Source organism: Hemitrygon akajei, chromosome 3 (assembly GCF_048418815.1).
Source record: "Hemitrygon akajei chromosome 3, sHemAka1.3, whole genome shotgun sequence".
NCBI lineage: Eukaryota > Metazoa > Chordata > Chondrichthyes > Myliobatiformes > Dasyatidae > Hemitrygon > Hemitrygon akajei.
Genome location: NC_133126.1, coordinates 108,229,709 through 108,248,057, shown reverse-complemented (window position 1 = coordinate 108,248,057; position 18,349 = coordinate 108,229,709). Strand labels below are relative to the sequence as shown.

The following is an 18,349-nucleotide window of genomic DNA, read 5'->3' as shown; positions in this document are numbered from 1 at the left end:
ACTCCCCTTTCATCAGGATCGATAAGAAACATCTAACCTTATTCATGAAGTTATAAAATCCTATGACATCAGAGAAGGATCTATTGGCACATCATACATGAAGTGTTGTCTGATGAAATTCTGAACCAGCTTCTTTCAAATTTATTGAAATATACATTCTGTGGCTTCACACAGTTGCCTTTTTAATCACCATTGAGAAATATGGCTAATTCCTAATTGCACTGACCCTTTTGAACAATTGTCTTGGTATCTCCATATAGTTTTGGTAGTGATATGAGCCACCTTAGAATATTTGCTGTATTTAAGCTGCATTTCTTTTTGTTGTCGTTCCCAGAGAGACAGAGCATAGGGATAGGGCCCTTCAGCACATCGACCATTTTCTCATCCTACTCAAACCCATATTATTCTCCCCACATTCTCATCTCACAGATTCCACCACTCAGCTACACATTAGCAACAACTTAACTTTAACAACCCACCTCGTTTTGGGATGTGAGAGGAAGCTGGAGAATCTGGAAGACCCACACAATCACAGGGAGAACATCCAAACTCAATATGGACAGCACTGGAGATCGGAACTGAACCCGTGTCACCGGACCTGTGCAACAGCAACTGTACTCACAATGCCACTGTGCCACCACATCTGTTGGAGTGGAATAGCTACAAATAGGCTTAAGGTTGGCAGCTTGATCTGCCAGCAACCAATCCAACTGTTCTGTGGTCACTCTGACTGAAACCTCTTTCAGCTTCCATTTGCGTTGCCACATTCTCAGAGTAAGCAATGACTGTAAGTTGGTGGACCACGCGGTCACTCACCTCGGCCAGTGCTGTAGTGTTGAAGTTTATCGCTGTACACAGCTTCTTTGCCGTATGCACGTTTCCTGAAATAAAAGGGGAAGACAAATGCTGCAGGTCAGAACAGCTGTGTTGTCTGAGGAGACATGGAGAAGAAGGAGATATAATTTGTTGGGCAGCATCAAACATTTAACTAACTATGTAGCATTTCCAAATACCTGACATGCTCAGAACTTTGGTGCAGACAGGCAGATATCCTCTGGACAAGGATAGCCAGATGGTGTGTTGCCTCCCTGGTGCCAGGGTACGGGATATCTCAGATTGGGTCCAGAGTATTCTGAAGAGAGAGGGCGAGCAGCCAGAAGTCTTGGTACATGTTGGTACCAATGACATAGACAGAAAAAGAGAGGAGGTGCTGAAGGAAGATTACTGGGAGCTAGGAAGAAAATTGAAAAGCCTGACCTCCAGAGTAATAATCTCAGGATTACTGCCTGAGCAACGTGCTAATGATGGTAAGAATAGCAGAATTAAGCAGATGAATATGTGGCTAAGTGCAGGGGGCAGGGCTTCAAATTCTTAGATCACTGGGATCTATTTTGGGGAAGGCAAGACTTATACAGAAATGATGGGTTACACCTGAACTCAAAGGGTACTAATATCCTGGCGGGATTGTTTAATATAGCTTTTAGGGAGGGTTTAAACTAAGTTGGCAGGGGGAAGGAAACCAGTGTGTTAGGGTCGAGGAAGAGGAAAATAGAAATAAGTCAAAGATACTGTGCAGCAAAGATGGAAATAAGGATAGGCAGGTGAATAGACAGGATAATTTGCTGTGCGATAGAAATCGGTAACGGATACTGATCTAAATGTACTATACCTAAATGCACGCAGCATTAGAAATAATGTGGATGACCTTGTTGTACAGCTATAGGTTAAAAGATATGACATTGTGGTCATCACCAAGTCATGGCTAAATGATGGATGCGATTGAAAGCTGAATGTCCAAGGTTACACAGTGTATAGGAAAGATAGGAAGGTAGGTACAGGGGGTGGTGTGGCCCTGAAGTTAAGCAACTATATCAAATCACTAGAAAGAAGGGACATAGGTTCAGAAGAGGTAGAATTCTTATGGGTCGAGTCATTTCAAGAGGAATAGAGTATAAGAGTAAGGAGGTGTTAATGAGGCTCTATGGGGCCCTGGTGAGACCTCATTTGGAATACTGTGTGCAGTTTTGGGCCCCCTATCTTACAAGGGATGTACTGATGTTGGAAGGAGTTCAGAGAAGATTTACGAGGATGATTCCTTGAATGCAGGGGCTAACATATGAGGAGCATTTGTCAGCTCTTGGACTGTATTCATTAGAGTATAGAAGAATGAGAGGGGGATCTCATAGAAACATTTCGAATGTTGAAAGGGTTGGACAGAGTAGATGTGGAAAGCCTTTGGTGGGTGAATTCAGGACAAGAGGCCACAGTCTAAGGTAGTACAAGCTGAGTCGGCCACCATGAAGAAGCCTCGGACTCAAGTGCATCTTACCTCCGGTGATACAGAACAGAAATTGGCAGCAACATCAACAGTCTCCAAGAAGGAACAATAGGAACTGCGCGTGTGCGCAGGAAAGGGCATGCGCAAACATGAGCAATTTGAACTACAAATCCCAGCTACGATTGGAAGTGGAAGTGAAAATGAATCCGAGGAGGTGGATTCGGATTCTCTGGAACATACATGAAGATGAGGAGGTAAAAGAAGAACAACAGGAAGAGGTTGGAGGTGGAAGATATTCTGGAGACATAAGAGAAGCTTTGGCGCAAATAATGCATGAATTAAAAGAATTAAAAACATTAAAAATAATAAAAGAAGATATTAAAAATATGAAGACTATGTTTGATAAAATGGTGAAAAACAGGAGAAAATGGACAAGAAAGTTAAAAAGCTGGAAGAAATAACGGGAGACACTATTGAGAGAGTGAATAAAATGGAAGATAATATTCTTGCCTGGACATCGGAAAGAAAACGACCGTTGGAAAAAATAGACGTGCTTGAAAATTTTAGTAGACGAAATAATATTAAAATTGTTGGTCTTAAAGAAGGGATAGAGGGAGAGGATCCAATAAAATTTTTTCAAAAATGGATCCCGGAAAATTTGGAAATGGAAGAGGGAACCCAGTTGATTGAAATCCAAAGCCTTAAGACCAAAACCCCAACCTGATCAAAACCCACGACCAATCTTGATAAAATGCTTAAGATATCAAGATAAAGAAAAGATCCTGATGGCGGCTGCCCAATGTGCCAGAAAGAGAAATGAGCCATTGATGATAGAAGGGAAAGCAGTTCTTTTCTATCCTGATATAAGTTATGACCTTTTGAAGAGAAAGAAGGAATTTAACCCAGCAAAAAAAGTTTTATGGGAAAAGGGTTATAAATTTATATTGCGCCACCTGGCAACACTGATAATTTTTTTGGATGACGGGAAAAGAAGATTTTTTACTGATCATCGGGATGCAGAGGAGTTTGCACAAGAACTCCCAAATATTTGCTAGACACAGTAAAGATTTAAAAGTGAAACAGATTAAAGATGAAGATGGGGACACTGAACTGAGTTGATGGACATTAAGGACAGAAGAATATTTAAATATACTTTTAATTATATGATACAGGGGGAGAAAGGTAAAAATTTGAGAAATATTAATCGAGAGTAGTGATATTATTTTTTCATGTTACAGGGGAGCTGGGGGAACTTTGGATTGATCGCTACGGGATTCACGTGTGTAATCATGGCGTTTGCCACGACCCTCACAACGGAGGGGGGTAATGTTGTGTGTTTTGTTTCATTCACAACATTAGCAGGGATTTTTTTTCTCTTTATAATCTACTTTTCTTTTATCTTTCTTTCTTTGCCTGGATGATCGGAGGGGAGACACATAGCAACATGGAGAATTTTAAAATAATTCCCCAAGGTACTATGAGAGTTGAAATATTATGTATTATTATAGACTGGAGTAACCCCGTTAAAAATAATGACTAATTTACTGAATTTTTAAAGTTTTAATGTTAATGGGATTAATGGACTGGTGAAAAGAAAAATAATTTTAACATACATTAAGAAAATGAAAATAGATATAGCTTTTATACAAGAAACACATTTAACAGAGATAGAACATCAGAAATTAAAGAGAGATTGGGTCAGAAATGTTATAGCAGCTTCATTTAATTCAAAAGTGAGGGGAGTTGCAATTTTGGTCAACAAAACTTTACCAATTAAAATACAAAATGTATTAATTGATTCTGCGGGAAAATATGTAATTATACATTGTCAAATCTTTTCAGAACTATGGACTCTTATGAATATTTATGCACCAAATGAAAACGATGTAAAATTTATACGAGGCTTTTTTGAATTTGGCTGACGCTCACGATAAAATATTAATAGGTGGAGACTTAAACTTTTGTCTAGACCCAGTTTTAGATAGGTCAACAAAGGTTGTTACAAAACCAAAAGTAGCAAAATTAACTTTATCATTGATGAAAGATTTAAATTTGATTGATATATGGAGAAGAATTAACCCAAGAGAAAGAGATTATTCATTTTATTCAAATAGACATAAAACTTATTCAAGGATAGATTTTTTCTTACTATCAGCGAATATTCAAGACAGAGTGAAAAATATGGAATATAAAGCAAGAATATTGTCAGATCATTCCCCCTTGATAATGACAATGATAATGATGGATAAGGAGGAATCGATTTACAGATGGAGATTTAATTCAATATTATTAAAACGTCAAGATTTTTGTGATTTTATGAAAAAACAGATTCAATTTTTTTTAGATACAAATTCACATTCAGTTGATGATAAATTTATTTTATGGGAAGCGATGAAGGCATACTTGAGAGGCCAGATAATAAGTTATACTTCTAAAATTAAGAAGGAATATATGGTAGAAATAGATCAATTGAAAAAAGAGATTACAAAATTAGAAAAAGAATCTCAAAGATATATGACAGAAGAAAAACAAAGACAACTTGTTAATAAGAAGCTACAATATAATGCACTTCAGACATACCGAACAGAAAAACCAATTATGAGAACTAAACAGAGATATTATGAACTAGGTGAAAGATCACACAAGATTCTTGCTTGGCAGTTAAAAACAGACCAGGCTTCCAAAACGATAAATGCAATTAGAAGAAGTGTAAATAAAATTATTTATAAACCTTTAGAAATCAATAAAACTTTAAAAATTTTTTATTCTGAACTGTATCAATCAGAATCACAAAATGATATTGTTGAGATAGAAAGGTTTTTATCACAAATAACTCTCCCAAAATTGAATTCCGAAGAACAGAAGGGATTAGATGTGCCTTTTACATTAAAAGAGGTCGAAGAAGCTCTAGGATCACTTCAGAGTAATAAATCTCCAGGAGAAGATGGTTTTCCACCTGAATTTTACAAAAAGTTTAAAGATTTATTAATTCCTCCTTTTATGGAGCTAATACACCAAGCGGAAAGAACGCATAAACTTCCAGAATCTTTTTCGACAGTTATTTTAATAGTATTGCCAAAAAAAGACAGAGATCTTTTAAAGCCAACATCATATAGTCCTATTTCTTTGTTGAACACGGACTATAAAATAATAGCAAAGATTTTATCTAATAGATTATCTAAATACTTACCAAAATTAATACACATGGACCAAACAGGATTTATTAAAAATAGACAATTGGCAGATAATGTAACTCGGTTACTTAGCATAATTCATTTGGCACAAAAGAGGGAAGAAATGAGTGTAGCAGTTGCTTTGGATGCAGAAAAAGCATTTGATAGATTGGAATGGGATTTTTTATTTAAGGTATTGGAAAAATATGGATTAGGAGTATCTTTTATAAAATGGATTAAAACCTTAAATACTAACCCCAAAGCTAAAGTGGTGACAAATGGCCAAATTTCAACATCATTTCAGTTAACAAGGTCAACTAGACAAGGTTGTCCATTATCACCTGCTTTATTTGGGTTGGCGATAGAACCATTAGCTGAATTAATTAGAATTGACTCAGATATTATGGGTTTCAGAGTTAATCAGGAGGAATATAAGATTAATTTATTTGCTGATGATGTTCTGATTTATCTAACTAACCCATTGCATTCGTTGCGTAAATTATCTTCTAGATTGGAAGAATATGGGAAAATATCAGAGTACAAAATAAATTGGGATAAAAGTGAAATTCTACCCCTTACTAAAGGAGATTATAGTCAATGTCGATTAATAACTCAATTTAGATGGCCGATAAATGGTATAAAGTATTTAGGTATAAGAGTTGATAATGATATAAAGAATTTATATAAATTAAATTATTTGCCATTATTGAAAAAAATTCAAGAGGATCTTGATAAATGGATGATGTTACCAATAACATTAATAGGTAGAGTCAATGCTGTAAAAATGAATATATTCCCTAGATTACACTGTTTATTCCAAACATTACCAATAAGATTACCGCAGAAGTTTTTTCAAGAGTTAAATAAATGTGTGAGGAAATTCCTTTGGAAAGGTAAGATGTCAAGAATATCGTTGGAAAAATTGACATGGAAATTTGACCTAGGAGGGTTACAATTACCAAATTTTAAGAATTATTACAAAGCAAATCAACTTAGATTTATTGTATCTTTTTTTTGATGAAGATAAACCGGCATGGATTAGAATAGAATTAGATAAAATAGAAAATATACCAGAAGATTTTATATATAAATGGGAATCTAAATGGATACGGGAAAAGAAAGAATCTCCTATACTAAAACATTTGATTGATTTATGGAATAAGATAAATGTTGATGATGAGATAAAGAAATCTTTATTAGCAAAGAGACCTTTAATTCAAAATAAACCTATCCCTTTTACAATGGATAATCAACTTTTATATAACTGGTTTCACAAAGGGATTAGATATATAGGAGACTGTTTTGAAGGAGGTATATTAATGTCATTTGACCAATTAAAGAATAAATATAAAATATCAAATAACACTCTTTTCTGTTATTTCCAATTAAGGGCTTATTTAAGAGATAAACTGGGTCAAACAATGTTATTGCCGAAACCTAATGAAATAGAAACTTTAATTCATAAAGGGAAAATTAAAAAAAGTATTTCTGGTATGTATAAGTTGATTCAAAAACAGGCAATTAAACAAGGAATTCATAAGTCAAGACAAAAATGGGAAACTGATTTGAATATTAAAATTGATGAAACAAGTTGGTCAAGATTATGTCTTGACAGTATGATAAATACAATAAATGTTTGACTAAGATTAGTACAATATAACTTTTTACATCAAATATATATTACACCACAAAAAATAAATAGATTAAACTCAAATTTATCTGATCAATGTTTTAGATGTAATCAAGAAATTGGTACTTATTTACACTCTACTTGGTCTTGTTTTAAAATTCAACCTATTTGGACAAATTTAAGAGTTTTACTGGAACAAATTATTGGAATACAACTTCCACATAATCCAATATTATTTTTACTAGGCGATATTGAAGGGATAAAATCAAAATCCAAATTGAATAAATATCAGAAAGAATTCAAAAAAATTGCATTGGCAGTAGCCAAAAAGGCTATTGCAGTTACTTGGAAATTGGATTCATACTTAAGTATAGATCGTTGGAAGAATGAAATTTTTAGCTGCATTCCACTTGAAAAAATTACTTATAATTTAAGAGATAAATATGAAATATTTCTGAAAATTTGGTGCCCTTATTTACAAAAAATAGGATTAAATATATAGGTGCTCCGAAGATAAAATTATTGGTTATCTGGGGAAAGAAATAAATATACATATTAAAGCTATTATGAACTCCATGGAGCATGTGGGGATCTTCTGATATCCAGGCATTCTTTCTTTCTTTTTTCTTCTTCTTTTTTTTCTATAGGGATATGTTAGGGGGAGGGGTTAAGGGGAGGGGGGAAGGGTCGATAATTTTTTTTCTGTAACCTATTTGAAAATTCAATTAAAAATTTTTTAAAAAAATTTAAAAAAAGAGGCCACAGTCTTAGAATTAGAGGGTACCCATTTAAAACAAAGATGAGGAGAAATGTTTTTTAGCCAGAGGGTTGTGGATTTATGGAATTCGTTGCCACATGCAGCTGTGGAGGCCCGATCATTGAGGGTGTTTAAGGAGGAGATTGATAGGTATCTAATTAGTCAGGGTATCAAGGGATATGGGGAAAAAGCCGGAAATTGGAACTAGATGGGAGAATAGTTTAGCTCATGGTTGAATGGCGGAGCAGACTCAATGAGCCAAATGGTCTACTTCTGCTCCTTTGTCTTGTGATTTTGTGATATGCTGGACAATTGGAAGTTATTCTTATTAATTGACTAACACATTTTTTGGATGTTTTACAGTACTCTGATAAATATTCCAGAGGATTCACTAATGCTGAAGGGAAACTGGGCATTCATTGAGTTTCAGTGGGATGTGGAAATCAGAGATCAAGGGAGATTCAGTTGGGTACAGCAACTGGAGCCCTGGTAAGTTTTCAAGGAGCATGAGAACTGGGGCTCATGAGTTTCAGGAAAGTGTGTCCCAGGTGGCAAACCAATAGAAGTTCCAAACAATCAGATGGCGAATTCGCAGCATTTTACTTTAAAGGTGACAACAGTAACTGATTTGTTAATGGGTAAGACCCAATGTTAGCAGAAAGTTGGCTCCAGTTACTACCTTGTTCCATAAACTCTTATCTGAGACAATTTTTTATTACAAAAACTCAAACTGACCCTGGCATCTGCAGAGAGAGGGTGAACTACTGAATTTCCCTTTGGGATTTTGTTTTGAATAGGCTCATTCTGATGAAGGGTTATTGACCTGTAATGTTCCCTCTCTTCAGACATAGCTGACCTACTGAATATTTAGTTCAAAACACCATTGTGAAATATTTTTAATTTGGTCTTGTTCAAATGTTCCAGTTATGCCACATTGCTTTTGATTAAAATAGCTTTTTTCCTATATGTCCTTTCAAATAATGCTAACTTTTCATAAAATCTTAGTGGATTGCTCGCCAGGAAGAAAGAACACTTGCATTGTCACATCAGCTATCATGACCACAATTCACCAGTGTACTTCCAGTGTAATTTACTAACTGAGACCCACAAAGGGCCCCGGATCTGCGGCATTTGGACCCGGTTTGGCAGTCACTCTTTACGGAAGGACTCTCCTCGTATGCAGATGAAAGGATATTTCCAATATTCTGAGATTTATGTGATTCGTGGACTGTACTTTATGTGATTTGTGTATTGATTTCATTCAGTTTTTTGGTGTTTTCTTTCTTGTGGCCAATGGATGGGTGGGTGATCTGTTAATGTTTTTTTGTGTCTAAGAGGGGGAGTTGGGGGTTTGGTGCTACTGTCACTGTTCTTTTCTGTGTCTAAGGGGGTCAGGGATTGTTATTGTCGCTGTTCTTTTCTACGAGTGAGGGGGATCAGAGACTGTTATTGTTACTGTTTTTTTTTGCTGTAGGGGAGAAGATTTTTGTTTCATTTCCTTTTTGTGCCGGGTCACGGGGGGAGTTGATGTCTTTTCTTTCATCAACACCCATGGTTTTTCTGTATTTAATGGCTCTCTGGAGAAGATGAATATCAGAGCTGTATTGTACATGCATACTTTAACAGTAAAGTGAACCTTTGAACATTTGTTATAATGCTTAGACAACCTGTTTTCTTTTACCAATACTCATTGGTTGATAAAAATTGGCCGAAGACCAACTCCTCTATCAAACATTATTTGGAAATTTTCTCATCCACCCAAGCTGGAGGAGCTTTCCCCTCTAAGGTGGCACTTAGGGCAATGGAGAATTCCCTTAGAATTGGAAAAGTCATCTGCATTATGAGTTCCAACCTCAAGAGAAGGGCTTGATCTTGTAATCCAAGAGACACAAATACAGCCAATAAAGTCTGTGTTGATGTTGCCAAAGGAAAACTAGCCAATTTATGCAGCCTGTCTTCACATTTTAACTCTCCAAGTATAAGACTCATTCACAAGGATAGAATCTCCTTCAATGATCTGTGGTGGACACAGACTCCAGACAACTCCAGCAATACTTTCAGCTAATATATTCCAAAACCCTTGGGATAAGGGCTCCTTTGATATCTGATGTGCTGCCAGAAGAAGTAGAGGACTTAATGAGTTAAGAGGGGTAGGTATAGCCTTCTATAGAAACATGAATGTAAAGTTGCCTCTGCAGTTGCCTTGTCCTACGCCTCATTTTCAGGGTACCCAATAAAAATAACACGGCTCTTTGTCTAAGCGATTAAGAATTCCCGTTGATAACAACCTGCTGCAGATGATGGAGACGGCCACCAGCGAGACAATGAAGACCACGCCTGCAGCTGCCGAGCCTGCAATCAGAGGCAACTGCTCCCTCAGGTCAGATTTGTAGTCATCTGGAAGAAAGAGAAAAAGTACACAGTGAGAAAGTTCACTGCCAATCGATGCAGCAACAAGTGAGGCTATTAAAAGAAGAGTTTCTGATGCAAATACACCAGCACCACTTTGTGCTGGTTTATGTTAATATGAAAAGTGTCTCAAATGACAGCATCAAACTGAAACTCTCAGCAACTTCATAAGCATATCTCCTTTTTATTGCTGCCTTTGCTTCCAGACTTCAAAGTTTCAAAGTTGTATTTACTGTCAAAGTACACACATACAACCCAGAGATTCATCTTCTTGTGGATATACTCAATAAATCGATAATAGAATAATAACCATAATGGAATCAATGAAAGATCACACCAACTGCAGCATTCAACCAGTGTGCAAAGGACAACAAACTGCAAATACAAAAATTAAAGAATTAATAATGAAAATAAATAAGCAATAAATATCCAGAACATGAAATGAAAAGTCCTTCAGAATGACTGTAGGTTGTGGGAGCAGTTCAGTGATGGGGTGTGAAGTTGAGCGAAGTTATCTCCTTTGGTTCAAGAGCCTGATGATTGAGGGGTACTAACTGTTCTTTAACCTGGTGATCTGAGATCCCTGTACTTTCTTAACTTTGACTTAAACTTTGGACTTTGACGTAAAGTGCCTTATAATTGAGATAGTTAAACTCATCCCACACTGCATCTCTGAATGTATAGCACATCAAACCTTGAAGTGGATGGGCTATAGAAGCAGAAGACTGAACGTGCAACATGCGTGTATGTGTCACATCATAACAAATCAGGAAATGTTGGAAATATTCTGCAGGGTTGGTAGCATCAGTGGACACAGAGTTAGGTCTGATGTTTCTGATTGATTAGGAGTGGGGAATGTCAGATAAGCTGCAGAGAAGAGGGAGAGGGGAACAGAGAAAGCAGAGTGTCTGATAGAGTAAAGGCCCAAGTGTGCAATAGTAGTAGGGATACCGGCAGAGGAAGTGGGGAGGGTTGTTACTCCCAACTGGTCTGAACAGAGAAGGTGGAAAAAGAGAATGAATATGGAGAGAGAAGGACAATGCTGAAACTGTCTACAGTCACTGGAAACACTCAGCAGGTCAGGCAGCAGCTACAGTGTTAACATGAGTCAGATATTATCTTTGTGCTGAAATAGCCACTTCTAACACAAGCTACACAGGGTAGTTATCACATCCTATTAGAACATTTCATTATGCTTTCAGTTTTATTTTAATTATGATTGTCTTTTGAAAACTGCAAGTCTCGTCGGGAGCGAGTCACTATTAGTGAGAGACATTTGCAGGGCAGGAGACATTTGAAAACTGCAGATCTCATCAGGAACGAGTTTTATTTGAGTTAATAAAGTGAAGGATGGTATGCATGAAGAGACCATTGGGGAGCTGCCATTGTTGGAGTAGGGCAGTGTTAGAGTGGTCAGACTTTGTCTCAACTGACTTGAACAAGCACTGCCGCAAATCTTAAGAAAGTTTTCAGTAAGTTTTTATTCCTGTTAGTGCATAGCTAGTGTGCTGAGAATGGGTTCAGAGTTAAGGGTATGTTCCTTATGCGAGATGTGGGAACTTTGGAAAACCTCCAGTCTCCCTGATAACTACATCTATATGAAGTGCATCAAGCTACAGTTTTGCAGGAGACGTGTTAAGGAACTGGAGCTGCAGCTCAGTGACCTTTGCCTCATACAGGAGAATGTTGCAGGAGGCAGGTACCTGGGTGACTGTCAGGAGAGGGAAAGGAATAGGCAGTTAGTGCAGAGTACTCCACTCAATAGTAAGTATTCCGCATTGGATACAACTGAGTGGGGATGACCTAAGACAGAAAAGACGCAGTGAGCAGGTTGCTGGCATTGAGCCTGGATCAGTGGCTCAGAAGGGAAGGGGAGAGAAGAGGAGAGCTGTAGTGATAGGGGATTTATTGATCAGGGGAACAGAAAGGAAGTTCGATTGATGAGGACCTGATTTCCGGATAGCTCGTTGCCTCCTGGGTGCCAGGGTCAGGGACATCTGATTGAGTCCACAGCGTTCTTAAATGGAGGGCGAGCAGCCAGAGGTCATGGTCCACTTTGGTACTGTTGGGGTTAATTCGAGACTGCCATTACAGGTCAGGAGTGGCTCACGTAACACACATAATGTTAGGAGGCCGGAATGCGAGGGAGGGGGGAGCGAAACTGGGGACCCCGCTACACCGATACTATTAGTGTCACGCGATTCAGTAAACAAAAGAAACAGGTAACTCGTGAGCATATGGCTGCGGGCCAATAAGATGGACACAAGTGCCCGATATTACCTAATATGTAGTGGGGTTGTGCTGGGGGGAAAAGGGGTATAAATAAGAGCAGATTGTAAGGGGAAAACAGAACGCCTTCTCCAGCGACTCCGTGGATTCGCTGTGCCAGTTACGAATTCTGCAATAAAGCCACGTTTTGTAATATTCCGGTGTAAGTTGTCTCTCTTCCTAAACGAACACAGGGCAGAATTTCAAGCCCAACAGTACCAATTACATGGGTATAATGGGTGATGAGGTCCTACAAAATGAATACAGGGAGATTGGAGTTAAATTATAGGACAGGACCCTCCAGGGTTGTAATGTCATGATTGCTACCTGTGCCACATGCAAGTGAGACCAGAAATAGTAAGATTATACAGTTTAACATGTGGCTAAGGAGTTGGTGCAGGAGGGGAGGCTTCAGATTTTTGGATCATTGGGCTTTCTTCCAGGGAAGGTCGGACCTGTACAAAAGAGACATTTGCAACCAAACTGGAGGAGGACTAATATCTTATGGAAAGGTTTGCTAGTGCTGCACGGTGGGGAGGGGAGTGGATAAACCAGAGTAGCGGAGGAGGGGGGGGGATGAATGAGAGCATCAGAACAGATAGTGGACCGTTAGTGGAGAAAGATGTTGTTAAGCCTACATACAAGTTCAGGAATCGAAAGGTTGAGCATGGTGGGAATTATGTTCTGAGCTGCCTATACTGTGGCTTAAAAAAGTATTAAACCTCCACAAATATTTTCACATTTTACTGTATCAATTTAAAATATATTGAAGTAGGATTTTTGTGCTGACGTTATGCATCATGTCAAAAGAAAATAAAAATTCCAAACCCTGTTGACAATTTACTAAATATTAAAGGCCAAAACTATGAAGCTGAAAAAGTACTCATCCTCTTTATGATTACTACGCTAACTTCCCTCAGGAGCAATATATTACCTTACCAACTCACCCAATTTGTTGATGTAGAAAATTGGAGGAACACCTGCTTTCAATGAATATATAAGAATAAATACGCCCTCTCACTGTAAGGTGCAACAGAATGGTAGATTTTCAACAGACCAAACCAAAATGAAGACAAAAGAGCATTCAAGGCAGGTCACAAAAATGATAATAGAGAAGCACAAATCTGGGGAAGGGTACAAGACCATCTCAGAGGCACTGAACATACCTCGGAGGTCAGTGCAGTCCGTTGTGAAAAAGTGGAAAAAATATGAAACCATGGCCACACTGCCAAGGTCAGGCTGCTGCTCTAAACTTAGTTGCTGAAGAAAAATGGCACTTGTAAGAGAGGCTAAACATAATGCCAAATAAAACTAAATCACTTCTGTCTGCACATGATCCATATCCTTCTGTTCCCTGCATATTTATGTATGATACTCTCTCCTAGGAGAAGATGAAGAGCTAGCTTTCTCTACACATTACCCTGCTTGTTCTTACTTCACAAAGATTAAATTGGTTTTGTTTTTGCCCAGCATTCTGTAATCTTTCCGTTCCTGATACAACCAGCTTGGACCCTTCAATGATTTCACTCTCAAGATCAGTTGTTGATTTCCTGTCCTGTTTATTTGTTAATCTACTGCAGGCATTCCTTCCATGAATATGTTTACTCCAATCTGCTGCATGAAACATTTGCCAGTTTTTCACTTCTCCTGACAACCAATAATCCTGAAATTTTCAGTCAATAATAAGAATTGGTGTATACAAAATGATAAATCCTCTGTCGCAATGCACTGCAGATAGAATGAGAAAACTGTCCTGCATCACATTAATCTGTTCTGCTGCACGGAAGGAAAATCCATTTCAGCTAACGTATAGCCCTGATATCCATGTTGTGATCAGAGAGAACCTCGGGGCTCAGAAAGGTTGTGAGATGGTGGGAGGGGGAGGAGGTGGAAAGCAACAGTCGGGGTAGGACACAGTCTGCCGCTGTGTTGCCCTTTGTCAATAAACCCTGAATTGTAACAAGCTCTTCCACTGAGAAAGCACAGGGAGACTGGAGCACAGCAGTCAAGGCTGGTGACCACTTGTCAAGCACCCCGCCCAATATTCCACATCAGGAGTCAGCAGGAGACTGGCAGGACTGCACTGCAAGCTGCCAGGCACTCCTCTCCAGGTGGACACAATATGAACCTGCAAAGTCAAAATATACCCTACGGATTTTAAGCTCAAGCCTTTGAGAGACAGAGCATTTAGGAAAAGAAGAGCGGTGTGCATTACTTTTATTCAGACAATAGTTCCAGCCCATCGTGGCTACATTTGCCCTCTGCAAGTGCAATCCATTCTGTCCATTTCCCTGGCCCTTTATGAATCCCACAGTGTTTCCTCCCTCAGTTACATCCAAAAATTCAAAGTTCAAAGTAAATGTATTATCAAAGTACATATATGTCACCATATACAACCCTGAGATTCATTTCTTGTCAATAAATCCATAATAGAATAATAACCATAATAGAATCAGTGAAAGACTGCACCAACTTGGGCTTTCAATTATTGACAAAAAACAACAAACTGTACAAATACAAAATGAAAGAAATAATAATAATAAATAAGTAAGCAATACATATGGAGAATATGAGATGAAGAGTCCTTGAAAGTGAGTCCATTGGTTGTGGGAACATTTCTGTGATGGAGCAAGCAAATGTGAGTGAAGATGGTTGACAGGTAGTAACTATTCCTGAACCTGGTGGTGTGAGTCCTAAGGCTCCTGTACCTTCTTCCTCATGGCTACAGCGAAGAGCAAGCATGGCCTGTGAGATGGGGGTCCCTGATGATGGATGCCGCTTTCCAGTGACAGCACTCCATATAGATGTGCTCAATAGTGTGGAGGGCTTTACCCGTGATGGACTGGGCCATATCTGATAACTTTCCTTTCAGGGGTATTGGTATTTCCATACCAGGCTGTGATGCAGCCAGGCAATATAGTCTCCATTACACATCAATAGAAGTCTGTCAGGTTTTAAATGTCATGCCGAATCTTCAGAAACTCCAAAGTAAATAGAGGTACTGCTGTGCTTTCTTCATAATTGCACTTACTGTACATCCTAGCCCAAGGACAAGTTCTCAGAATTGCTAACACTGAGGGATTTAAAGTTGCTTACCCTCTCCATTTCTGATCCTCTGATGAGGTCTGGCACATGGACCTCTGGTTTCCTCCTCCTGAAGTCAACAATCAACTCCTTCCTCTTACCTTGAGTAAGAGGTTGTTGTGGGAACACTCAGCCAGATTTTCAATCTCTCTCTATAGGCTGATTCATCACCACCTTCCATTCAGCCTACGACAGTGGTGTCATCAGCAAACATAAATATGGCATTGGAGCTGTGCTTAACCAAACAGTCGTAAGTGCGAAGCGAATAGAGCAAGGGACTAAGCACACAGCCTTGTGTGTGCTGTTGGAGATCATGGACAACATGGGTTGCTTTCCATGTCTCTGCTTCCCAGGAAAGGCGAGTGAAATTCATCACTACCTCTGCTGTCTCACCACAAGCTGTGGTTGTCCGAAGAAAAGGATATTCAAAGACCAAAGTTATCAGGCAAAGTCACCAGGGTTATGGTCTACTGGGCAGTGGCTTCTGCTTTCTTTTATCCTTCCAAGACATAGACTATAGAAAGCAGACACTTGACGCACAGAAGATATACTGTCTTCATTTTGATTGAGTTTTGAGTTTTAATTGAGTTGTTTTTTTTTGAAGAAGTAACCAAGAAAGATGATGAAGGCAGGGCAGTAGATATTATTATTTTATTTATTTAGAGATACAGTGTGAAACAGGCCCTTCTGGTCCTTTGAGTCATACTGCCAACCAACACTTGATTTAACCGAAGCCTAATTACGGGACAATGTACAATGACCATTCAATCTACTAACCAGTTCACCTTTGGACTGTGGGAGGAAACCAGAGGACCTGGAGAAACTCACACATTCCATGGGAAGGACATATCCTTACAGTTGAAGTTAGAAGTGAACTCTGAACTCTGACACTCTGAACTGTAATAGCATCTCGCTAACTGTATATATGTAGTCTACATGGACTTAAGTAAGGCGATGGATGAAGTTCTGCAGAATCGACTGCTATGGAAATTTAGATTGCATGGAATCCAGAGAGAGGTACCTAATTGGATCCAGATAAGTGTGAGGTGTCGCATTTTGGGAAGGCAACTCAGGGTAGGACTTTGACAGTGAACAGTCGGAGTGAAGTAGAACAGAGGGATCTACGGGTACAAGCACAAGACTCCAAGAAAATGATGTCGTAGGAAGACAGACTGGTGAAGAACACTTCATCAGGCAGGATAATGCTATGTTGCAGTTGTACAAGACATTGGTGAGATCACAGTTAGAATACTGTGTTCTAGTCACCCTGCTTTGGGAAAGAGAGCTTTTTGCTGGAAAAGAATGCAGAAGAGACTTACAAGGATGTTGCTGGGACCTGAAGGACTGAGTTATAGAGATAGGTTGAGTATGTTATGTCTGACTATATTCACCGAAGCACAGGAGAGTAAGAGGTGGTCTTACAGTGCAGTATAAAATTATGAGGGGTATAGGCGGGCATAGACACAGTTTTTTCCAGGGTTGGGGTATCAACAAGTAGAGGACATAGACTTATATGGAAGCATTGGAATGAGCTGCTAGAGGATGCAAGTACATTACCAAAATTTAAAAGGTATATGGAGAGGATAGGGGATTGAGTCAAATGCAGGAAAATGCTAGAAGGGAAATCTTGATGGGCTGAAGGGCCTGTTTCTGTGCTGCTTTCTATGACTCTACAAAATCCTTCAGATTCAGGATAAGCAAATTGACATTTATGTCCCGGTCAACATCCCAAACATTGGTCAACCTGGTCCTGTGGGTAAGTCACATTGTCCACCTGCTCAAGAGCAGAATCACTAAACAAGCACTGTATTCCAAGCCCTCTCACTTCTTGGAGGACAGAGAAAATTCTTCAAGGATGTTCTCAAAGCTTTCCTGCAAAAAATGCAATGTCCTCACTGACTTGTGTGGATTCTCTAGTGCGTGAAGCAAAAGACTTCTGGGAAGGCAAGAAGTAAGCACCTTGAGACACTAAAATAGCACACAACATCCCATTCCACCCCCTTTTCCGATCCTGCATCAACTGTGGAGGAATCATCAGGCTCCATAGCCAGCTCAGAAGTAAATAATTGAAAGGGAATGATATCATTTTCAAACTCAAAGGTCTTCCTCAGTTGCAAAAAACTTGAAAAACAAGTTGGATCAGGATAAAGGGGAACATTTGGGAGCACAAGTACACCCCAAAAAAATGAAAGCTGTAACAGGTGTAAGCTGAGGACTGGGGCTTATTTTCAAAGGAATATGTTAAAAAGTAGAAGTCATGTTGGACTTTGCATGTTAGTATTTATCCTGGAGGATGACATTCAACACATTACAATGATATCCTAGTATCAAACAGGCTTCATTGCTGTCAACATGACATACAGGTGGCCCCCGTTTTTCCAACATTTGCTTTACGACAACTCGCTGTTACGAAAGACCTTTTTTATTAGTACTTAGATTAGTACTAATTAGATTAGTACTTGTTCTCGCTAACCAAAAATGATTTTCACTTTTACAAAAAAAAAGATGACCGCTTTATACATGTTACCCCAAGAAAGACTACCATGACCATGAAGCCTTGTGCGGGCAGTTGTGTGCGCATGTGTGTACGTGTGTTCGCATGTACATACATATGCGTGTATGTGCGTAGGCGTGTATGTGATGATTTTTTTTCCAAATCGATTTTGGCTCGCTGTCTTCCCGATTTTGATAAGTGAAACTATACCGTACGTACAATATTTCCACTTTATATAGGCTGTATATTTATCATA

The 18,349-nt window shown here is 38.7% G+C and overlaps 1 protein-coding gene across 4 annotated transcripts in view; it reads right to left on the bottom strand.

Annotated features, from left to right (window-relative positions):
• ephb1 (EPH receptor B1) overlaps nt 1–18,349 on the bottom strand; it is a 649,893-nt gene that overhangs the window by 119,059 nt on the left and 512,485 nt on the right. For 3 of the 4 annotated variants that reach the window (XR_012098311.1, XM_073040560.1, XM_073040561.1), the window contains exons 8-9: nt 10,127–10,235; nt 817–881 (exon numbers count right to left, since the gene is read on the bottom strand). Coding sequence is in view for 3 of the 4 variants with exons in the window: in XM_073040560.1 (XP_072896661.1) it covers nt 817–881; nt 10,127–10,235 (174 nt within the window). In the remaining variant the exon portion in view is untranslated. Of the gene's footprint in view, nt 1–816; nt 882–5,028; nt 5,235–10,126; nt 10,236–18,349 lie in introns of those variants that run through there. The other variant, XM_073040562.1, reaches the window with a different exon arrangement.